This window comes from Epinephelus fuscoguttatus, linkage group LG6 (assembly GCF_011397635.1).
Source record: "Epinephelus fuscoguttatus linkage group LG6, E.fuscoguttatus.final_Chr_v1".
Lineage (NCBI taxonomy): Eukaryota > Metazoa > Chordata > Actinopteri > Perciformes > Serranidae > Epinephelus > Epinephelus fuscoguttatus.
Genome location: NC_064757.1, coordinates 17,413,933 through 17,439,028, shown reverse-complemented (window position 1 = coordinate 17,439,028; position 25,096 = coordinate 17,413,933). Strand labels below are relative to the sequence as shown.

The 25,096-nt window shown below is 42.1% G+C and overlaps 1 protein-coding gene across 1 annotated transcript in view; it reads right to left on the bottom strand.

Moving 5' to 3' along the window:
• Nucleotides 1-966: 966 nt before the first annotated feature.
• pdlim2 (PDZ and LIM domain 2 (mystique)) overlaps nt 967-25,096 on the bottom strand; it is a 46,607-nt gene continuing 22,477 nt past the window's right edge. Inside the window, exons 7-10 of the mRNA XM_049579356.1 lie at nt 12,062-12,180; nt 6,055-6,203; nt 5,091-5,202; nt 967-3,690 (exon numbers count right to left, since the gene is read on the bottom strand). Coding sequence (XP_049435313.1) covers nt 3,498-3,690; nt 5,091-5,202; nt 6,055-6,203; nt 12,062-12,180 — 573 coding nt within the window. The 3' untranslated portion in view covers nt 967-3,497. The remainder of the gene's footprint in view (nt 3,691-5,090; nt 5,203-6,054; nt 6,204-12,061; nt 12,181-25,096) is intronic.

Here is a 25,096-nt window from a genome sequence, read left to right as displayed (position 1 = left end):
GATTTTGGGGGGAAGTTACGCAAGCTTTTGGGATGTATAACAGACGATACAGCAAGATTTGATGATTCCTCTTGGGCATGTTCCTGTTGTCCTTCTAATCACACGTTAGAGCAGAAATATCCAGACACAAACAATGGGGGCAATCAGAGATGTAAAGCAGACCAGGACACTGCTGAGACTGAGGCTCAGCTCAGCCGAGTGTTTCTGCCCGTGGATAAACAAAAGAAAACTTCCAGCCGGGAAGCAAACACCAGGCCCTCTGTAAGGCCCTCATCTGCTGCTGCTGAGTCTTTCCTGAGGAGCCCATGACATCTAGTGGTGTGATGAGCAGCACACAGAGGGCCCGCCCCCTCTGAGCCGCTCTGTCAGTCAAACAGCCTCTCCTGCAGTTCTGGGTGTTTCCTGGGTGAATGGTTCTAATTAAGGATTTATGGGGACATTAAACCCACTGCTTCCAGTTTATGGGGTTCTCAAATCATAATGTGGTGCCATATTTTTCAACACTAAATACCTTTTGTAGATCATTAAGAATTATTATGAGCAGCAGACGTAACAGTGGTCACCCTAGTGACAGTAGCATTTAATCCAGAATACATGTTAGACATTATGTTTACACATTCCAGTATCTATATATACAAAATGAACATAATAATATTTTGTTATCCATACTAAAGCAATTGCATAATACTGTAATAACTGAGTAGATCCACATGTAACACATTTATGCATACTTTAATAAATGTATTCATAGTTATTGACTGCATGTTTATATAAACTAACTTAGATCCTAATTCTTACTACCAGATTTCTCCAAAAAATAGCGTTTTCCCTCCTTCATTTTTCAGCCTTTCTAAAGTTTAGAGGCACTTTTGTAACTGTAGCTATGCTGCCCTCTTCTGCTAGCTGAGTGAAACACATGAGCATTGTTTAAAAAGATCTTTGCACAAAATGATTCTAGTTATGGACAATAAAAAAAAAAAAAAAAAAAACAGGTTTAAGTTGGGCCTTTTGTCAGACTGACAGAATTTTGGACTACTGTTGGATACCTTCAGCTTCACATTCAACATCAAGAGGTCCCAAAAGGCAATCCAAGTTGTACCCCACCCTGCTAATGTGCTGCTTAACTGCACTCCAACTGTCAGATGAGGGTGACACCCTGCTTGTCAAACCTGTCTTCTCAGAAACAGTGATGTGTCCACACCCTATTTTTTAATCCATCACTCATATGGTTTTAAGTGTGCAGGCAAAAGTCTGAGTGATAAATGACCTTGCGAAGAAACGGATTGGGAATCTGAACAGAAAACAATATGTATCTTTAAGTCTCAGTCCTGTGTTTCTTTCAGTCTCAGTAAAACGTGGTGACTGAGGTCACCAATGGCAACAGTACAACTTTTTTTTTCACATAGCTTTGTTATGTAATGTGTTTCCTAACATTACAACAGATATCAATGTGCATGTCTATTTTTATCCCAGATGAAGTCACGTCTCTCTACACGCAGTAAGACATAAGGTTAATGAGTTATTGTCATGTGTTGTAAATGGGCCATTTCTATTTCCGACATTTAAACAAGTCAGAGCAGGAAAAGCAGAGCTGTAACTAGTATTGTCGTACTCGAGATCAGTCTCAAGACCACCATTTGAAGGTCTTGGGTCTCTTTTTGGCATTCTTCTCTCAGACAAAGAGGACTAAGGATTTTATTTCAAAACCAGTCAGGGCCATGACTGTAGGGATAAAACTAAATTATCTGTACAAAAAAGGAGTGTTAAATAAACATGATGAAGTTGATTTCAGCTCCTTAGTGTTTGTATTGTTTGCTCATAGAATTAAAAGGAAAATCCCCATACATATAATTCACCTCTGCAATGCCTTTTGATTATTTTATCAACACTTTGCTTATGGTACACTTATACATACACATACTCTTGCATAAAGTACAGCAATAAAAGAGGTGAGTGAGAAGGAATCTTCATTTGTTTTCTGTGGGATTTTTAATGAGAATGTAGACCAGTAGGAGGAGTACCTATGGTTTTCATGTTCCACATTTTATTGTAAGTGTGTCATGCAGTGTGGACTCAGTGGTCTGGTTTTGGTCATGACTTCGTCTCAGTAGATGTCTTGACTAAAACACTGGCTGTAACCAACAACATTAATGAATGCACCACACTTGCAGGGCCCTGAGACACATCTATGGAATGGAGTCATCTTTAATGTAATTAGTTACATGTGTGTCTTCCTGCTAAGAAGCAACAAAAGGTCAGCTGTGAAACGAAGGTCTGTTGAACTTAAAGGACCGTACCTGTATGACAAAGAGACAAAGAACAACTCCCGTTTGACTCCTTTCAGCTGTCAACAATGAGAAGTGTACTTGTGTAATGTGGAGTCAATAAAACTACGTAAAGACAGGGCAGCCATCACCAAAGAGTTTGGAAACAGTAATGACTTAGGAAGACATTTACACTTATTCCAACACAGTCATCATCTCTGAAGAAGCTTTAGGTTGTGCGGTTTTATTAAGTGCCACATGAAATGCGAACATTATAGTGTATCTCTGAGTACTGCTGTAACTTGACAAGTGTAGTAGCATTAATTCTTTTCACACTAAATGTCCTGTGCATACATTATGCATTTTAAATGGTCTATATTATAGAATACAATTCAATCACAAAAAAACATCAAAAATATTTGTATATTTGTATGAATCTATAGTCCCTCATAAGCAACAAAACAGCAAAACAAGTCAGCAAATATGTATTTTTTCATTATTTCTACTCATAAATTCTACTTACAAAAGAAATATAGAAAAAACTCAAGGGCTTTTGGCCTGACTCAAGCGCAAAATTCACAAACTCCTTTGTATCTGTAACAATTTGGACCCCCCTCCCCATCTCTCTCTCAGGCACACACGCAATCACACACACAGATGCAGGAAAGGCATGCAGAAGCCACCACACTCCTGCATGTGAAAGCAGGCATGCATCCATACAACACCCACACACACACACCCACACACAGCACTGCCTGTGTACAGTACATTTTTAAAATGGCATGCAGTGTAGGTGAGATTTTGGTCCCTTTGTGTCAGCAGGAGATTCAAATGATTATCCAGATCCTCGGAGAGTCAGAGAGCCAGTTCTGTTGAGTTTGTCAAAGCGTTGGTGTTATGTAAATCTGGCCTTAGTACAATGCGATGTGGCTTGAGTCCATGGCAGCTGTGCATCATTAGAGCTAAGAATAACCTAAAGAGACCGTCGAGGCCAGGTCGTAGAAAAACAAAAGCCCCAATTCTCATACAATTATAAGAAAGGCAAGAAAGTGAATCATAATATTGCAAAGTATGGTTAAATGTGATCAAAAAAAAGCACCCTCTGCCATTTTGCTGACCAGTGTCCACCTCCACGCCCCATCCCAAGGTCTATAACTGAGTCAGGTGATGCGGAGCTTCAGGCAGATAAGCAGCACTCTACGTTCAGAGTGGGGCAGGTGAGGAGTGGCAGACTCATTGGCGAGGGGACACGGTGACTTGAGGGGAACTACCTGGGCCTTTGTACCTCTGGTTGGCGTGCTTCTCACAGTACATCACATCTCCGATGCAAAAATGACCTCTCATCTTGAGGTTAAGACCACAATCTGTGCAAGTGTAGCACTCTGCATGGCGGAAGCGGTCGTCTGAGATGCGCACAGCCAGTGTTCTGTGGAGATACGAATGCAATCAGACAGCAGACAAACACACTGGACTATCTGACAACAGGGTGAAATGATTTGCCTCATTTCCAATGCAAATCAACTCATGTGTTACTAAGGTCAGCACAGATAAACAAATATTGCAGTTTAATTTGTATCTTAAAGGGACAGTTCACCCCAAAATCAAAAATACACATTCTCCCTCTTACTTGTCGTGCTATTTATGAGATTGTTTTGGTGTGAGTTGTTGAGTGTTGGAGATATTGGCTGTTGGGATGTCTGCCTTCTCTCCAATAAAATGGAACTAGATGGCACTCAGCTTGTGGTGCTCAAAGTGCCAAAAAATACATTTGAAAGACTCAGCAGCAATGTCTCTCCCCAGAAATCATGGCTGGGTTACTCAAGATAATCCACAGATCTTGTTGTGAGCAGTTTTATGTGGGAACTATTTTCTCTCTACTGAACTACACCTGCCAACCATAACACCATGAAGGAGGAAGTATGCATCTACTGCTAGCTCACCTAGAACCATTGAGTTAGCTAATGTTACAGCTCAGCAGAGGAGGGCACCGTTAAAGTTTACATCTCACACTGTCCCAAACCTCTCATCCATGACTAGATGCACCATTCCTTCTGCACAGTGATATGGTTGGCAGATGAAAGAAAATAGTTCCTACACGAAACTGCTCACAACAAGGTCTGCGGATTATCTTGAGTTACTGGGTCATGATTTCTGGAAAGAGACACTGCTGTTGAGTTTTTCAAATGTGTGTTTTTTGTTGGGGGTTTTTGCACTTTGAGCACCACAAGCTGAGTGCCAACTTGTTCGATTATTTTGGAGAGAAGGCAGATATCTCTATGGCTGACATCTCCAAAACTTGGCACCTCACCACAACACAATCTAGACTGATAACTAGCACTACAGAAAAGAGGAAAAATGTGTTTTTGGTTTTGGACAAGTTGTGACAAAGGGACAAAGTTGACACCACAGCAAAGAAATATTAGCATGATCACGTCATACTGACAATTACAACCGTTTGTCTTCCCTAAAACAATTAACTATATTTGACTGTAGGCAGATATGGTATCTGGATTATGAAATCTAAATCATTAATTTCAAACATTTGATTGCTTCTAGAAAGAAATAAAATTGCCCCATTGGCAGGTGTCTTTTTACTTGATCTGGGTAAAATAAAGCTCAGTAATACTCTCAACATAACAATAGTCAACCTAAGAACTGGTTGTTACTTTGGAAATATTCCAAAAAAAAAAAAAAAAAAAAATACAACTGCACACACTCAATACTACATCCACATGTGGAACATCTTTTACTGCAGGGCAAATTACCTTTGCAATTATTCACACACCTATGTTAGTGCAGTGAGCGTGTTAACTGCAGGTTACTTACAAAATGCTGGTGCCGCACTTCTCACAGATGTGGGTTTTTTTGACTCCTGCCACTGCTGTGCCTGGTTTGGGGACGTTGGGGGAAAGTTTCCCTGGGAACCGCAGGGCTGCCTCTGGAGTCAAACACACACACACACACACACACACACACACACACACACACACACACGAGCAGAGCTGTTCAAAGAGAAGTTGTGACTTGCCTGCATCTCTGTTCCTCACATCAACACTCTGTTCACCTTCACTGCCCTCTGTCAGTGGAGCTTGTTTGTGTTCCCCACTCATCATCACTAGCTCATCACCCATGGGAGACACTCCATGAAGTGGGTTTCCACACATTGGTCATTATCACGTCATGAAAGAATGTTATTGCTATCTGGATTTATTTGCCCCACCATTTATCAAAGCGGAGGGGGAAAAGGAGGACAGATGCATTCCATGATATGCTGTTCACAATATGAATTGCACACAGGAGAGCTTTTCTCTCCATCCTGCACAGGTGACGGCCATATGGCAGCCTGAGTTACAACTCAGTGATTCTCACTCACTTGTTCTGCACAAAGTACTTTTAACAAGAATGATTTCAAAGGGAGAGCATGACTGTAGGAGATGATTTAAGTGATGATGCATTTGACAGAATAGCTGAATCCCGAGAACTGCAAAGGGATTGTTGAGATCGACCACCACTCCAAATTTAAAAACTATGTAATCCTGCCAAGCTCCTCCATGCAACACATTCATGTCCCATTCATTTTCTACACTTGCTTATCTTGAGTAAGCGTGGGAACACACTGCACACACCATTATTTAACTTAGTCACACATTTAAGATAGAAAATGCCTGATAAAAATGATGAATGAGTTCAATTTACAGTAAAATACGCATGTGAATATTTGTGCAATGATGGACACTACTGAGTAGTAGTTAATCGTTCGCATTTGTTTATAATGCAGAGTGCTTCTAACCTTTCTCGTCAGCCTCCAGGACCTCTTGCAGCATTCTGAAGGTGTTGGACTGACGAGGTGCCGTGCGGGACTCCTTATTCTCCTGAATCATCTTGTACACCTCTGAGTCCTTGTCGAACCTCTGCATGGCGTAGTCAGAGCTCGAACTGCTGTAGGAGTAGGAAATTAAAATACACGTCACAGGTTGCAGGTTTCACATTCACTAAAATCATATGTCAAGCTCTTTGGGATGTGCTCAGTGGAAAATACACGTTTATGAAAGACTTGTTGTGAGTCTGGTTTAACAGAATCCAGAGGAAATGAAGGAAGGGGGCAGCAGCTGGCTTTGAGACTTTGACCTCTGAGCATTACATGTAGAATGCACACCACAGGCAAGAGGCCAAACAGTGTCCAATCGCACATCATTCCCTCAACAGGACCCCACCATATCCCTTTACCAGAGGCACTGTTCTCAGAAAACAGCCTCAAGGCAAAAACACAGACAATATTAGGGTGACAGTGGAAGTTCATAGCGGGGGGGGGGGGGGGGGACTTTTTTGATTATGGGCCATGTACTAGAAAGTTGCAGGGCAAACACTAGCCTAATAGTTTTAAACCAGTTTCACTGCAAGAAAATCAGGATGCATTCACACCAGGATAGTCCGGGCGACTCTGTTTGATTGGGCGGGGATTCCAGAAACATTTTACACCTTCATTTGGTTCGGTTCACTTTCACACTGCACTTTTTAAAGCGGACCAAACCTCCTGGACAACAGCTGCTCCTTTGGGGGCAGTATTGCCCGAAACAACCACTGACCAGGAAGAAAAAAAGCATGAGAAAGAAGAAAACCCAGCTCATCGATTGGCCAGGACCAAAAACGGAAATCCATCTCCTTCAGTTGGCTTGGTCACCACAAAAACAATGGAGCAACACCAAATTTATATCAATCAGCAGCTGCACCTCCTCATGACTTGCAAGTGAACCACACCAGGGTTCACTTGCAAGTGAACCGAGACCCCCAGTTTTCAAGTGGACCAGGGTTCGCTCATTTGGTCCGCACCAAAGTTCAAATGAACGTTCACACCACTCCAAATGAACCAAACTATCCGTGGAAGCAGACCAGGGTTTGATCAAAGCGGACCAAATAGCTCCAGTGTGAATGCGTCCTCACTGTCTCTAGACCAGAAAAGTTCATTTTCTATCAAAATTGCTATGCAACACTACTACACAGTTTAATATTTGACATTACAGTAGTTTATCAGAGTCCCTACAAACTACAAAGTGTTTCTCTGTCTTCTGTCTTTTTGGGTCATCTGCCATGTTCACAGAGGTAAATGTTTTTATCAACTAACAATTAATAATTGGAGTTGAAGTAGTGATAGCTAGCCTTCAAATTAACAAGTGCAATGGCAGCACTTGCTAGAAGTAGTTGTTGAAGATGACAGCAACATTGTGTTTAAACCAGGCTGTACTGCAATGTACATACAGAGCAATTTATTAGAAATATGCTCGAGCCATTCTAGTTTATTTTTAAAAGCTCACCATGGGCCATTTAAAAATGGGCAGCGGGCCGCAGGTTGGCAACCCCTGCTGTAAAGCATCTGTGAAGTCTTTTCTGATGGAAAATAACAGTTAAATATTCTCAGCAACCATGACTGTGTAAATGATTGTGAAATACAAAGTCTTGTGCCTGACACGAGGCATGATAGAAAATAATGGACATCAGCTTTGTACTATGTAATAATAGTCTACTAAACAGCCAGAAAACAACAAGGAATGCCCTCCTGGCAGAGTAAGAGGAGGCTTTCACTTATGGGTAGTAAGTGTCAATTCTTAAAAACAAATAAGAGAAAAGAACAGTGGCAAGGTTTACAAGCAACTTCTTTACCCCTGGTGTGGTGGAAAAGTTGTTATTTTTACTGTTTCTACCACAGTTGATGTGTGGTCAAATACCAATCCCTCCCTGAAGAAACACATGCATCGAAACCTGGACTGACAGATGATAAATAAGTAAAAAGAAACACAAAGACACAAAGTGGGTTCTCGTGTCAGTGTATTTGTCTGGAGGGAGCTCGTGAGTGTTTGCTGTCAGTAGGAACCGGTTGGCCGAGTGCTAGCTGGGGCCAGGTGTGGTCTGATGCCTTCCACCTGCAGCCAACCTGTCAGCCAGAGTCAGTCAACTTAACCTGACTGACTATCCCAGCTGTTGTCACATACAACAGATCTGTCCAAATGTTTAGCCTTTAACCGACACCTGCGTTGTGAAGAATCTGCTCAAAGACAATGACCTAAACCAACACCATGGAAACTGCTTATTACTGTTGAATAACATGTTTAAGCATCACTGCACTATGAGACTTTGTATTTGGTTATATGGTTATACAAGGACAAAATGAAGGTGCCTGGACTGACAGATGCACACTGCATCAAAAATAATGATTATGAAGTTAAAATGCAGAGTTGAAGCTTTAGTTTGGGCAAACAGGGAAGGTATTGCAGTGCTTTTCATACATGACCTCACAGTTTACCGGAATGATAAGAAGTTTGTCAAATATTTGTTGCCAAAGTCTTTGTAGTCCATAATATTTATGAACCGCAGGCTTCAGCAAATACTTGGTATCTTCCCTGGTGATGCTCTGCCAGGTCTGCAGCAATTTTCACTTCTTACTTGTTACGGGCTTTTGCCTTCAGTCTGTGAAACACGTGCTCAGTTGGATTAAGGTCAGGTGACAGACTTGGCTTCAGGAACATTTAGCTGTTTTGCCAAAGAAAAGAAAACTCCTTGGTTGATTTGGTTCTATGTTTAGGATCATTGTCCTTCTGCATTGTCCTGCACATGGGGACTATGCATGAAATGGGCTTATGAGTCTCAAAGACCCTTAAAGCTGGAAGTCACAGTTTTATTTTAATGTCAACGTGCAAAAAAGCAATGCCATAATAATTATGCACCTCTCTTGTACATGTAACATTTCCTCAGTGTGTTGCATATAAAACATCTCATGTTCATATTGGTTTAAAAAGCTTAAAGCATGGCTGTGCTCGACATGTACTGCGACTGTCTGGATTTCAGTTTTAAGCTTCGCACTAAATGAACAAGGCTGAAACAGGAGATGGCAAACAGACAAGACAACAAATTTGTGACGAGGCTCAGACCCTTTCCTCTGAATCACTGAACATGCTTCAAATTGAAAACAGACATCTAAAGCTCTCCACATGCTCAGCTCCACCCTCAGCAATCCATTCTTGCCTTGCTCGCTATTCCTTTTGAAATTGCATTCTCAAAACAAATGGAAAGTGTAGGTCAAATGGGAGGAAAACAAATAACAGAACTGAGAGTGAGAGGGAACGTCATGCATCTGAGCAAGCAGTCTAGTGCACATGGATGTGCAGTGGAAGCAGTTGGATTTCTAAAGTAGCTGACAACTTCAGAGTAGTTGTGCTTTTAAATGTTCTCACATCTACAAAATGTCTACATCGAAGAGCAATGTGTTGCTGGTTTCTATACCCAGACTTGGCACAGAGCTGCAATGATAAAGATCTAGTCATAGCACATGAGCGTGGCCAAAACATATCCAAGATCACAACCACAACTGCATTTCTCAAACCATTGTACTTGCAGTACAACACCTAAACCAAAGTCGGTAAATCCTGACAAAATGAAATCCAAATGACAAAACTCAAAATGACAAGACTCACCTCAAAGAGAAACAAAGAGGGAACAAAAAAGGGAGCTCAACTATTCTCTCCAGTAACTCTCCCTGTATGTCTGACACTGCTGTGGAAACTCGGAACATACAAAAGAAAACAATATAAGATGCCGAACACACACCTCTGTCTAAACCAGACGAGACAGAAAAACAAGAGTCTGACTGAAAGGTGTGCCTCTGGGCTGAAACTCATTGGACATGCGACATGAAGGGGTGGGTAAATGGGTGTCACTAAGCCTGTGATTGGCTGGGGAGGAGCAGGGAGAGGCTTTGTGTGCAAGCCGGGGGCTCCAGACTGGGGGCCAATCAGGGGGAGAAGCAAAATCTGACTTTTTGGGAATATGGGGTGTTTGGATATGACTGCCGTTGCTGACACGTCATATCACGAGCTGCGGTTACCCAGGGGGGAACTGGGGCCAAAGTCAACCATCCTGCACTGTGAAAACACAGGCACCAGCCTCTCCAGCAGAGAGAGTGGACACAGAGGACCGTGTGCAGACTAAAAGAAGATTTTCTTTTCTGCTGAGATAAAAAACATTGCTGAGTGTAAGTGAATCCAAAAAATGTTCAGAGGGAAACACCTGCATGCTCTGAACTGAGTCAAATTACAGCTACATCACCTCATCAGAGGGGACGAAGCAGGAAAAAGCAAACTGTAGCGCAGGTGGTGCCGGAGACTATTTAGTGTTTCCCAAAGGATGAAAGTTCATTTGTAGTTGTTGACTCAGTGCAGCTGCAAACAGCTCTGAGCACCGACGGTCAGCTGCAGCACAACAGTGAATTCACAAACTGACTAACAGTTGCACACTTAATCAATGCGCTGCTTTGACTGACTTTTCACTCCATTTGCCCTTTTAACTGCTTTTCCATTCAGACTTTTGTAAGGAAGAAACAATAATTACAAATATACAAAGGAATGTTTTGAGCAGAGAGCAGATAAATTCCAAATATGGGAAATACTGCAATATCCTAACCACTGAAATAACCTCATGTAATCTAACACAATATTTCTGCAATAAAAACTACTTCTGTCAGGCTTATGGAGACCATCTCAAGTTGAAACAGTATCTGAGCTGCTGATTCATAGTGGAGGTGTAAGTGGATACCACTGTGTCATTAGATGAGATTACTCAGACATAACCATAATAAGCACCTCTCTGTCACAACTTCAACTTTGAGCGATACAGAGAAAATCAAATATCATGATATTTTCAACCACATAGGTCAATACAGATATAGTGTTATTATACTGTTGCTTTCACAAAATATGCACACAATAAGATATTTGATAAATAATCATCAGCAATGTGGATATAATTGGGTAAATGCAAATCGTTTAACAGCTAGAACAGTCTGGTAAGTTAAGAAAATTACATCACTTTACTTTAATGCAGCCTTTAAAAATACAGTGCGCACGATTTAGTGGCATTTAGCAGTAAGAATGCAGAACAGAACCTTCTCTCATGTGCCAAGGGTGTAGGAGAACTATGGCTGCTGACGCAAAAACGCAAATGGCCCTATCTAGAGCCAGTGTTTGGTTTGCCTGTTTGAGGCAACTGTAGAACAACATGGCAAACTCTACGGGAGATATATAGATATTAATGACTCATTTCTCAGGTAAACAAGATTCTTAGTTTCAGGTGATTATCAACTAATGAAAACATAGTTATGAGTATTATATACACCATTTCTGCCGACAGAAGCCCTAAATCCTACACACAAGACCTTTAATACCAGGAAAAGACAACACTTTGAATATTATGATATCCAAAATCTAAGATGATATTTACTCTCATATCACAATATCTATATAACAAATATTTTGCCCAGCCCTATGTCAACTAAATGTGAGTTTTTACAAATGTATTTATTACTGCTAGTACTAGCTTATAGTGAAAGCTTTTTTTTTTTTAAATTGTGTTTTCTTCTTGTATAAAACGACTACACTTTCAAGGACCAGGCTTGAATCTGTGTGTATAACTCTACTGGCCTATAGATGGCGCAGGATGACTGCCAGTACTGTAAACAGTAAAATGTAAAATTGTGGACTGTAAAAACATCTGGCTGTTAATATTCAAACATATAAGTGTCTCTTTTCCACTTTTACATCAGATGCAGTACAAACAGTGACTGATGTGGAATAGTTACTACATGTCTGGTTAGATGTGCAAGATTGTAACACATTTCTATTTCATGTTTCATTGCAACAAAAGATGCAATTTAAAGATTAAAAAGGTATCCACAGCAGTCAGTGTAATTTACTGTATATAGTTTTTGCAGTTAACTATGGCGTTTATTGGTGTTTCGATGTGGTCTTTACCTGCGACGTGGGGACATGGGTGCGTCCTGATCAATGGGGCTATGAGGTGAGTAGCGTCCTGGGGGTGTCGGGGTTCTGCTGGACACAGAGTTATTTCTGTAGTCTGGAGGGGAGAACTCCTGTGGAGGAAGAGGAAAGCGACAACAAAAGCAAGAGTGAGTGAGTAAGCATGAAAGTCGAACTTCCTCCAGCAGCTGAAACTGACTTTGAAGTTCAGAATTCTGTAGTCTGTTGAGAAAGTGTGGAAGTGTTTAGACTGATGCAATGTTACAGTAAAAGAGTCACAAAAAAAGCTATGCTCAGCAGAGGCAGGATATCAGCAGCAGCATTTCTGGATCACTGCTGCTCCAAGCAGTGTACTGGCACTCAACAAATGTAGTGTCCTTGTTTCAGGAAGCTCTAAATCTGACGAGACTGTACTGTATGACAAGTTGGAATAAAACAAACTCTGACACCCCATCGGGCAGGATATATTCAGTCAAGATCAAAAGGGGAGACATTTATCAGTATCTTAAATTAGCTCCAGATGGAGAAACACCACATACAGAGTAACACAGCTTCTTTTTTACTTCACAGCTTTGACTGAAACCTGGAGAAGTTCTTTCACTGCAGAACAAACAACACACTTCGTCAGCGTTTGATTGTTTTTGGTGCCCCGTGCTCTCAAAGTCTCTGCTGCATGAGTCACACCCCCACATTCCTCTACTGCGGGCTGATCAGTCCCAACAATCACAGCAACCCACATCAACATTTTCTGTCTTGATTACCATTTATATCAGACCTGAACTTCAGCCCCTCAGCTGATAGATGATAGATTGTGTGGCAACAGATGTTTGGCACTGACTCTACTGTTGGTCTGATGGGAAAGACAGAGCCTACATGTACTTCAATGGCTTCCAGATGCAGTGCAAATCTCACAATTATTCATGGCAGTTATAAACAGTGTCCCTCATCACGAAATGAGAGACATTCCACGCGGCTACAAGCTCAACCAGCCAAACCGAACACTTACAGTACTGTACAAACAATAGTGCAATTCAAGAAGGAAACTGTGAGTGAAGTCTTAGCTATTAAGTGAATAATGTGTGACACTGGGCAGAAGAGGGCGCTACATATCTACTGTAGAGAATAAGTTCACAAACTGAAGTCTCAGCAAATGTGCCAGTGATTTTTTTTTTTTTTTTTGTTGGGTAGCTAAGCAGAAAGCAAAGGCAGGAGCACACACAGTTACAACACTGCGGGCAAAGGTTGATTTATTTAATTATGTCATAAAGGTGCAGGAGTGAGCCACTAGTGAAAGTGACCTCAGGCACATGTTCACACTAAACACTCAGCACACCTGGACTAAGTCTGCACAGCACATAACTCAACTCAGACACTTTTACGGTCAGGAATTCCTACAGACTAATTGTTTTTAACCACAACAATGTCTGGCATCTAACCATGTCCACCTGTACCACTGACCACTGCTGATCACAGAATGCAAACTCATGCACTGCTGCAATGTTCAACTAAAAAGAATGACTCAGTTAAAAAAAGAAAAAAAGAAAAAGAGGAAGTCTCCAAACACTTTCACAACTTCCAGTTTGCTGGGAAACAAAGCAATTACTTTATTTTAGGTCTGTGCACGGTCCAGGAAAACGTTGACTACGAATCAAACAGCCCACAGACAACTCAAGAGTACAGCTTTCACAATAAAAGCTCACTGAGTTTTTCTCCCTCAACCGTCACCAGCTGGCATCAGTGTTAACTCATGCTCCATCCAAGGGAGAAATGTCTCCACCCAGGTCTTTGAACCCGTACATGTCTGAGGCTCAAGTTGGAGCTGATGCCGGAGCTCGACGCTGACACAGTGGCACTGATGGAGTCAAAGATTTGTGTGTCCAATGCCAGCACCCGCTTCCAATTCAGAAACTCTTTGAACAATGTCTCTGTTCTCAATTGAGTCCAATTTTCCTCTTCTTTTTCCTTAGTGAGTGGGCAGATTAGCGGTGCATGCCAGGAAGCCTTTACCAGAAATGATCATTGGGACGTCTCCCTGTGATTCGTCCCAGGATAAACCAGGCATAATAACTGCAGGCTCATAGGATCACATATTCCATATCATCACAGCACAAGAATAAAGAAGTGCATGTACCCTCCTGCTGTGAACCAATCTCAGGGGCATGTACCTGATAGTATACATGCTTTAGGGATTCTTTCAGGAAGACCTAGTGAAGCCACACAGTATGTGTATATGAGTCCACACTAATGCAAACCAAACCTATGTTATATAAGTGTCTGGCTACTGAAGGTAGATCTTCATGCTCTCCAACAGCTGAAGAATTACAATAAAATCACAACTCTGATCTATGAGACTCAAGAGGAATGCAATGAAGTAAAGAAAAACAAATGAGAGGGAGGGAGAAAGAAAAAAAAAACATGCGCTCCACTGTGACAGCAAGTATGCAGCTGTGATTGAGCTTGACCTTAGAAAGTTGAAAAAAACTTTGTCCGCAACGCCATAACAAGTTCCCCTTCACCTTCATCCACTCACACAGTCTGATTCCAGCCTTTTATAGCAGTAAATGCAGCACGGCTGCTAATGGTCTTAAACAGAGCTCCCCAAAACATCTTTGTTCTAAAATCATCACTATTCCATTGTAAGCCATCAAACCATCACACACAGCTGATCTCAGAGCTGCAATGTATTTAGTAAACTGCATGGCAGTGCCAACAGCACCCCCATGTCTCACCCACTGACAATCTCAGGGAGGGGCACACAGGCGAGCCGAGGAAAGCCTATTATTTTGTCTTGGATGGGGGTATGTTTCAGAGATGGGAGAGACCATTGGAGAAAATCATCAGCCAATTCTTCCTGGTTCCTGCGGCTGGTGATGGGAGGAAACTCTGATTAGAGCTGCACTGAGCTGTAATCAGGAGCTCACAATCAACATGCCCGGGATCATGAGAGTAAGTCACTGGTATGCTGTGCTGGTCTTCAGCTGCGTATACAATAACAAATCCAACCTTAACATCTTCCACTGAAAGTTTTGTACTGTGCATTTTTTACCGTGTATTTGTGTGAGTGAAAGGTGAGTTCATGCATGAATACATTCAAACACACGCCTTTTTAAAAGGCCCAGAAAATCAGCTTCTTCTTATGAGCGAGTGCCCTACACATACACACTATTCTCTGCAAAAGTTAAAACGGTTTTAAGTATTTCACATGACAGAATTCTAAATTGTGTATTTGTGGTTTTGTTTGTGCTTTGTTCACAATTTAAAGTGGATGGAGTTCAGTTGGGAAAAGGTAATATAATATTTAATATAGCCTATAGTATCCTGATATTTTGCATGACACTATTGTATTGGTACACAGATGCCAAGTTATCAATATTTTTTTATTATATAAATGATTAATATTTCAAATACAAACTTTTGGTATACTATGAGAATAATAAAATCAACTGCTTTTTCGCTCCACCAGATACATCTTGCTGCAATAAAAATGACTGAAGTGGGATAGACAAACTACAAGCTTAGTCTTATTAGTTAAAGCAGATGTTGACAAAGTGTTCCTTAGGGGACATAACTCACAGCTGATGAAAGGTAATAAATTGCAATACTAAGCAAGGCGTTTAATATTGCAACAACATTGTATCATAATTTAAGTATCATGATGATATCATGTTGCAGGCCCTCTTGTGTTTCCCACCCCTACCATCTACTTGCAACATTATGGATTCAGCAGCATCTGAATCCAATCTGATGACAGTTGTTGGGTGTTTGCTGATGTTTCCAGGTCACTGTCAATCAAATCTGATCAAATCAAACCCACACAGTCCTGTTGAAGCACATTAGCTGAGTTTTTGAGTGTTAAACTCTTAATAAATCATATCGATACACAGATGTTTTCTTTTCCAAACTTTAACCTTGATTATTGCTTATTTAGTGATGTATACATAATACTGTAGAGAAACAATTAAAATTTGAAACCAAGTTTTCAGAGGCTAAAATGTTAAAATCTAACTTTATGCAGGATGTGTCCCTCTACTACATCAAGACATCTGCAGCAAAGATGGCAGACTAGTTGTGGATGGTTGTGTTGAAGTCTGCTGTTTATTTGAATCATCTATCCATCCGTCCGTTTTGTATAACTGCTTTATCCTTGGCAGGGGTGAGGGGGCTGGAGCCTATCCCAGCATGCACTGGGAGAGAGACAGGGTACACCCTTGTGTGTCAGCAAAATGTGCCATTAATGGGATTCAGCTTGATTCCAACATAAAAATCCAAATGTGTGTTTTCCCTGTTCTGCATGCGCTTTATTGGTATGTTAACCAAAACAGGTGTGACCTGACAAAGCCATAACAAGCCACATTTCTCAAAGCAGAAAAAAGGACGTCTCCAACCACAACAGTTGTGCCAACTTGTGTGTTTCACATCACTACCAAACCATTTTTAGCAGTGATTCATTTATTTAAAACCATTAAGAATATCCACTTCAAAAATCAGTCTATAAAATCTGTTCTTGAAAATATCATCTGGTTTTTGGATGACTGAGCCTGAACGTCATGATCTGATTTAAGTGAATGAATGACCACGTGTGACGGGCTTATGGTCAGGGAAAGGCTCGTGCGGGAGGGAAAAATAGTGGCTAAACTGTCAAAATGTAAGCGAATCACTCTATAACAAGTACAAGCCTCTGTCTGATTGGCCACTTCAAGACACAAACAAACAGGAAATGGTGAACTGAAGTAAGGGCAGCTGTTTCAGATCAAGGCCCATGGGAGACGTTGGGGACAGTGCCAGTGGAGGAGCCTTCAGTCTGGCTCCAAGCAAGCCACTCTGCATCATCATCATTACCACCCTGCAGCTTCAATTACAGGGCATGGGCCAAGCAGCGCACAGGGCCGATGCCTAGGGGAGCTTTTATTTTGGGAAGCTTGATGTTGCTGTAAGAAAGTGCTCGTTCACTGTCTCCACCACAGACATGACTGCTGTACTACAATGAGGCGGGGGACACCAGACATCCTGGGCTGGGTAATAATCAGAGCTGTGTACAGTGTTTCCTATCCAGCAGTGTGCATTGGTGGAGGTCCTGAGCAAAGACCTGAGGCTGACGGTAAACTACTCGTTATCCACTGTCACTGATGGACCCTGCCCTGTAATTATGTCTGAGCGATGGTGCATCGCTGTGTCCACATTCTGTAACAAATAAAAAATGATTGTTTTGTATCAAAATTCATGTCATTAACATTCTTTAGCTTTTTTATTGCCTCATATCTCACTACAGCTCTTTAATGGAAGGCCTCAGACTAAACAATGATTTATAATGACACAAGACCAGTGGGCTGATGGGTGCAGGCCGACTACAGCTCCTAAAGAGGCTGCTTAAAGTGATGACCCCCTTTCTGCTATTCTACATGTATTTTCAAGCCCACATTTATTACACGAGCTCTATAGATGATCTCATTTTCTAACCTTAAGGCATGCTAGGTTTACCTTTCTCTGAAACAGGGATGTAAAACTCATTTCATTTACAGTACCCAGTCCATACTGCAGTGCATGGAGTAAGCTTTAGAAGTCAAGCTCAGCCTTCTAAATCCTCTATAATGCCTTCTACATATAAATTCTTGGCCCCGGCGCACACTGTGCAGCATTCAATAAGATGGAATAAAATGACAGATCTTTGTCATGCTAATACCTCCCCCTCTCTCCATTCGTTTACCGCGGCCACACACCATCAGACTGCTCCAGATATAAACCATATGTACAAGATTAGAGGCCAGATGAGCAGCAGAGAGATGAAGACAACAGGATGACTGTGAGCGTACTGTAATTCGCTCTGTGCACTTTGGCCACTGTCAGCTAAAACAGAGCTGCATTTAGCTTTTTAACTTTCTGCCAGTGAGACTACGATTTCCATTATTTAATCTAAACTGATCAGCGGTATATAATTACACATTGACTATACACTGACAAATTTACAGTTGATGCTCAAGGAAATATTTACCATAAACATCAGATCAAAGTTTTCTGTACTGTAATGTCCATGTTTCCTGCAGCTCAGCACGATACATGTGGATGAACCTGGTTGTGTGTGAACCGTAATGGCACAGAGAACAATTTGAGACCCCTAAGACGAGCCAAAGCCGTTTCATGTGACCATAGTGTAGGTGGTCCGAGGGAGGCTCTCACCCACCCTGCCACCAAAAAGTCAGACACAATGAGGAATGAATAAGAGTCTGATCATTTATTTATCCACGAAGGGTGCTGCAAGCAACACATTTTTCATCCCTATTAAATTCCCCACAAGGCTCCGACTGGAACAGCGTATCAAACTCATTAGACATCTGGAATTCATTATGGTTGGACTAAAATCGCTGGACGACATGATACTTTTAATTTGTGGCTGCCAGGATGCCTCTTCTCATATGCATCGAAAAAAGACAGTGGCAATCAAAAGAAGATTAGTTTAACCACACTGAGAAGATTATGAGCTGGGAGGTCCAGATATGATGCCACTTTTGATAGCTAATCAGTGAAAATCCCTCCATAAAGGTGACTCTAATGGTTAATGAGCCTGACAGCAACACAACTGCAGTTATTAGACAGAAAACATCTGGCAAGTCTCACTCTGGTTTCAGAGGTACAGTAACTCTACTGTCTAACATAATACTATGACTTATAATGCAATACAACATGATGGAGTACAGCCTAATACTCAAATTTCTACAGGAATTTCCGTGACTGGCTAAAACATAAATCCAAAATGTCAGCAAGAGATGCATTTATAGTGTCTCAGTGCAGCAGAATTATTCTTCAGTGTTCAGTGCCATTTTACCAGCTTAACAATTATGATTTATGATGAACAAATGTAGCCTCAGTAACCATTACCCTGAAATGTAGGTGTTGTCCTTTGTAAAACGGGGGGAGCATATGCTGACATGTCTTGTTTTTGCTGGCATGAATACACTGAGAGGCAGTTATACACGTCGTTCCCTTGACAACAACTTTTGGAATGTTGACATACGACTCAACCACCTTCGTAAACAGCACCAACTAGTAAAAAGGCCCATCTCTCCCGGCCAACATTTCCCCATAAAACTTGCAGTGCAGAGTGTCCCCATGAGTGCGCTCGGGGGCCTGGAAAGCACCGGGAATCAAAAGTGCCCCAGTTTGCTTTTCCACTCCAGGGGAAAGAAAAACAGGCGTGCTGATCAATCAGTTGGGATGAGGAGAGGCATGCTGCCCGCGCAGTGGCCACAATGGACCCCAAGCTTAACGGCTATGAGTCCACGTGAAAAGGCCCCACACTGTCCAGTCACAGAGCTCACTGTGCAGAGAAGAAGAAAACATCCCTCCACCGTGGCCACGGCCAGCAACGCTCCCCGACACTGGCTTGGCTTAGCACAGCACCTGTCTGCCAAACTAAACAACAGCCCCACTCATGTCAGACCTGAAATAGTACATCATTCCAAGCCATCATCGTCAAGGAGCAGATATGTGTCTTTTTAATGCTGGAGGTGAAGCCACTCACAGGTGAGGTGCATTTACTTCTATTTTCAGGACTGGAGACTTGTAAAGACTTTCTTTCAACCAATAGTGCGTGCAATATAAAATTTTACATTTTGATTCCAGTTGAAAAACATAAACTTAGTTCTATTCCTGCATGCCAAATCTCCATTTCTGCTCTAAAGCGATGACCGCAGCTTTGCACTCCAGTCCACCACAACCTCCAGAATAGAGCAGGACAAAGCCAGCCGCTGGCGTGCAGGCTGTCCCGCTGTGAGAATAGTGGACAGAGAAATGTATGGTATTGAGGATGTATGGATGGATATTTACCCTGCCCTGTCTGGATAAAGAGCTTACCGACACATGTCATAGAGCCAAGGACACTCTACCCAATTTAGCTTAAAGAGGAAAAGTCTGGTCTGTACGGGTGTCACCCTGCAGGAGCTGGCCATCCTACACTAGGAGGGATATTTATAAAGCAACCACCCTATCCCAGCACAGGATCAGGCAACCCGCTAAGGCAACCCTCAGGAACCTCAAAGTGCAGCAACTGCAAACCCAGACATGGAGCCTGGTCCTAATGGCCCAGCGACGGGTCATGTCTCGTGAAAAGCAGTTTGGTTTTGGCCCTGCTCTTCCCAACAGAGATCCTGTTGTGGTCATTTCTTGATGATATAAACAGATGGTCTGAATCATGACGGTGGCCGGCCAGTTCAGATACAATCTCATGCCCAGCTTCCAGGAATCTAGGATGTCTTAGTCCCTTCTGTCATGGTGGTGAGCTTGTAGATATTAAAGTCAGCTAGTCACATCATGGCATGACATAACAAAACTACAGTGTGCAAAGCTGCACCCAATAACATGCATCACTTTAGGATCATAAGAGTTAATAGCTTTACTCATTTATTCTTACAGTTGTCTTTGCATTTTTGCATTATTGTATGTTTCTGCCCAGCACACCAAACCTACATCAAAGAACTTAGGGCGACAATGCAACACATGCCAACTGTTGAATAAAAAATGCACCTGAATACATTGCAAAGAGCGCAACCAACAGCCAACCACAGCCAACCTACCGAAGGCAGCTGTAGTCTGTATGAGTCATTCAAAAAGGGAAACCACAAGACCAACAGGACAGACTCAAGACGCTGGTTAGCCAGTTAGCACATTAACAACACAATCCAATGTTGAAAGAACAAAGGATATTTACCATGTGCCAGTGAATTATACCACTAACAGTTATGATCCATTTCTGCTAAAGAGCTCAGTGACTAAAAATAATCTTGCCTGATCCAACAAGTCTGTTTGGATCTCACATCCTCTTGACTTTGGTCGCTTTCCTCACATACATTTCTCTTCACATGCACTGAGTTAAACTTCAATCAGAGTGATATTACATTCACCAACAAGCTCCGCTGTCCCAGATGCCAATTCAAAATCCTGAAATGGCCAGAGAAAAAAGCCAGCAAGGGCCTACTAGTGCCTACGCACTGCAAAAACTTGGGCGACAGACGCTCATCAACACCCTGACATTGACCATCAGCCCACCATCAGCTTGTTGTGCCTCAGCCTTAAGCTGGTTGGCTGGGACTGTTGCTTCAGGACACTTCAGGAGAATGAATGCTTTGTGCAACAAAGACCTGCTTCGTGCAACAGAGACTTGAACCCACAACTTTAAAAAGACACCAACATATACAAACATTGGATGCACTAACCACAAACAAGAATCAAAATGAATCCATAGATACTACAAATGCAAAGCAATGTAAAAATATGCAGGAAAAGACAATACCCTTGAATGAGGATGAAGTGTATTCAAGCCAAATGCTTTAAAGAAGTACAGTGACCATGCAACATGCAATTTTAATCTTTGCATATTATCATACATGTGTTCTGCGTGGTGCTGCAGGCACTTTGGGACTCCATAATGACTCACAAAGGACATTGCTGTGCTTCAGCAGCCTCTGGGCTGGCTGGAGTGGTGTGATGGCTTAAGTACAGTTTGGGAATGTCAGCGGGCTCCCTGGTGTCCACTCCGCTCCACCCTGACCCCCATGTCTTCCAGCTCCCATCACACAACGACAGGCCTTGTGACGCGAGGGAAAATGCAGCACCAGCCTTCCATAGCCTCTGCCATCACAGCCACTATTGTACACAGGCTTTTTCTCAGGATATCCAACACCCTGGAAAATGGGGGATCCTATTGCGCATCCCACTCTCCTCACCCAGGGAGCCAAAACAAGGGTGGAAAAGCCTTTTAGGAGCTTTTCAGAGAGGCTGATCACCTGATACAGCAGCACTCTGCACCTCTCAGACAGGACAGAGGCCCTTGTCATGGAGGCTCCACATCTTAGCGCTCACTGGGCTGCTGTGTTCCTGCCAGCCCGAGCAGCATAATGCACAGTGTGCCCATGGCAGGCCTCTTCCCAGCCATTTCCCCACCGAGCGCTCTGAAAGAACTCCACTCACTAATCACAGCACTGCGGCGGGAGGCTCGTCACCACTTTAAAACCAGGGTAGACATCCCTTGGAGGAAGAGGTCAGCCAAAACCCAGAACTCTCATCCACTAGGCTGGATGATGGTAAACACTAAGGCTGTCAGGCATAGACAGCAGAGCAGGCAATAGAAATCAGCTTTAAGACCCGGAAAAGTATAAAAAAAAGGTGGACAAAGCAGTGAATAAACATCTCAAACTGCACTCCTCTCAAAACACAAAGCTTGATATTAATTCAAAGATACGAAACAAACAGTTAAAAAAAGCCAAAAAAGGCCAAGTTGATGTTGGAGTAGAGGGAGATAGAAGGAATGTAATGTCTCCCAGAGGATAACAAGACGATGCGCATTCCAACATTAGAAAAATAAGAGAAAAGGGTACATTTAAAAATGGTAAGGAGAATGGGAGAGCGGGAGACTCCATAAAAACCACAAACATGTGAGGCTGTCCCGGACGGACAGCTATGACAGGAGCGAGTTCATTCCTAAAGGCTCGCCAATGGAGCCCTCAGCCACAACACAGCTTCTAATGTGTCTCTCGGTAGGCCAATACGGAAGTTTGCTCCACCATGGTTTGCTGGCGGCAGCTTCACTATTTACTCCACAGTGAGGTTTTTTTTTTTAATGTGGCTTTGGATAAATGCTGAAAACATCAGCATCTGTACTCAACTGCAGCCTTACAATGCTTTAAGTGAGAAATAACACTGATAAAAATGTAATATCAGTATCAGGAATATCAGCTGAACTGAGCATGAGTACTTGCACTATTCAGACTATTAGACCATTAAGTCAAAAGGACTGGATGTGACAAAAGCCACAACAGTTGACAGACTTCACATTTTAGCTACATTTAAAAATATGTATATGTTTTTCTTCTGTTTTTGTTCCCTAAAATTAATGACTTTGACTATCTGTGCAAAGTCTGTCACTGTCTGTGCACTTCCCTAAATTCTGAATTTCAAACATACCTCGGACAAGCTAGATCAGGTATGTAACTAATACTAAAGCCAATCACTGTGTAATACAAGAAACGTATAGAGGGGGAACAGACTTCAACACAACACTGGCAAAGAAACCTACAGCACATAACACACTTGTCACAACAGAGAGCAGCCTTGGCATTGGCATAGTCAAAGCTTTGACGGCAAACATGGCAGTGTGCCGTTTTTGGATGTAAACCGGATCCTGGAGCTCCCGTCCACTATTTACCAAAAGCCCCATCATAGCAGACAGTATTGAATGTTTCACAACCATTAAGGCTGCAACTGCCAGCTAACCTACAAGCTAACAAACAACATAAACAAATAAGTGATGCTAACCCCACTTACCATTCTGATATGTCTGCTAGTTGCTGATTTTGGTGCACAACAGACTCATCAATCAGACCCATATGAGTCTAGGTCTGACTGCTCAAACAATGCTCAAACACGTATGGCTGAATCTCTCTGCTATTTCCTTTAACATTAACACTAGCCATCTACTTCTTCACCGGCCAACCTAGCGCAAGCAGCAGTAAAGAAAACGGAAAGCACAACCTACCGCAAGCAGTAGTGGTGGGCGGGCGGAGGCCAGATCTAGTATTTCTAAACGAGGGAGAAGGTGTAAATCTGCCCCCAATCCCTTTTGAAAGTTTTTATGAGGTAAAAACCATGTTAAAAAAATATTAGTATAAGTATTTTAAACATGTCCGGGCGGGAACTTTAAGGTTCCATAAATTTAGCATTGCGCTGTTATTGAGTTGTGGGGCTCACAAGAGACAGATTTAGCAGAGACCGAGATATCCTGAGTTTTAGAACCTAGTAAGGGTCAAGCTCCAAAAACACAGAATCCTACATTTCCCATAAAGCAACTCAGCTCTTTTGTTAAACCCTCTCTGCCTTATGCTCATGCATATTAAAGTTAAGCCCCAAGTTTGCAACTCAGACTTCCTGTTGAATTTGAAGGCTTATTCAAAATAACCCTGGTGACATCACCTTCATCAGACTTTAAAATGCACCCTCAAGAACCACAGAATATATAACACAACTGTTTTCACAGGCTGAGTGATAGTCTTCGTGACAAGTATACTGATCTTCATGTGCAACATCCGTGTAGCTCTCCTTTAAAAGCTGAAAAACTAACAACTGGAATTTAAATTGTTTATTTATTATTATTTTTTTGCCCAAAGGGCTTTGTGGCACAGAAAAGCAAATTTACTTCCAAGTGCAAGGATTTGACACTAGACGACTTTATCATCGCAAGTCTCCAGCTTAAAGTCTGCCTGAGGCATCCGCCGTCCAAATGAGCATCACATATCACACTCATGTCAGTTGAATCAGCCAAACGAAAGCGAGCCAGTCTGAGAGCTGATTCATGTCTGCACACACAGACATCTTGCACACCCTCCCTGCTCTAAAACAACTTGGAAGGAGACAACATGCCATGTGGCTTTGCAGTCACATCAAATTAGTTATTAGGAGGGATGCTGTCTTGCATTCCTGAAGACTATATTTTGCTGGGACCAGATTTCATGGTGGTCATGACTGACAGAAACTTTTTATTTCAATAAAGACCGGTTAAAATGTTCAGAAAAAGTAATGACGGCATCCTCAAAAGCACCACTTGGACCCAAGTTACATCATGGCTAGACCGGTTCATCTTTCTCACAGTGTGAAAGAGATCAAAACTACTCTGACGTACGCCATCAGTCTCAAAAGGCTGGACACCACTGTGAGTGACAGTGCATCTGAATCCCATTTAACATGTAAACAACACAAAGAATCCCAAACTCGAAGAGAAATTTTAAAATGGACCTTCTCAGCCAGCGGCCGCTTAGAAGGAGCGCTCCAGTGTTTTCAAGTTCAAACCTCTGCATATTTATCTAACTTTATGTAATGTCCAGTGCTATAAAAATGGCTGGAATTCCTTACGCCAATACAAAAGGTCTTGTATGTTTTTTCCTGCTCTGTCAACTCACATGTTGTATCAGTGGGACCCATGCTTGAGACTAAGCATGTAGGCATAGCTGAAATAGCTGATGATGAACTTTCCCACAACATGTTCTC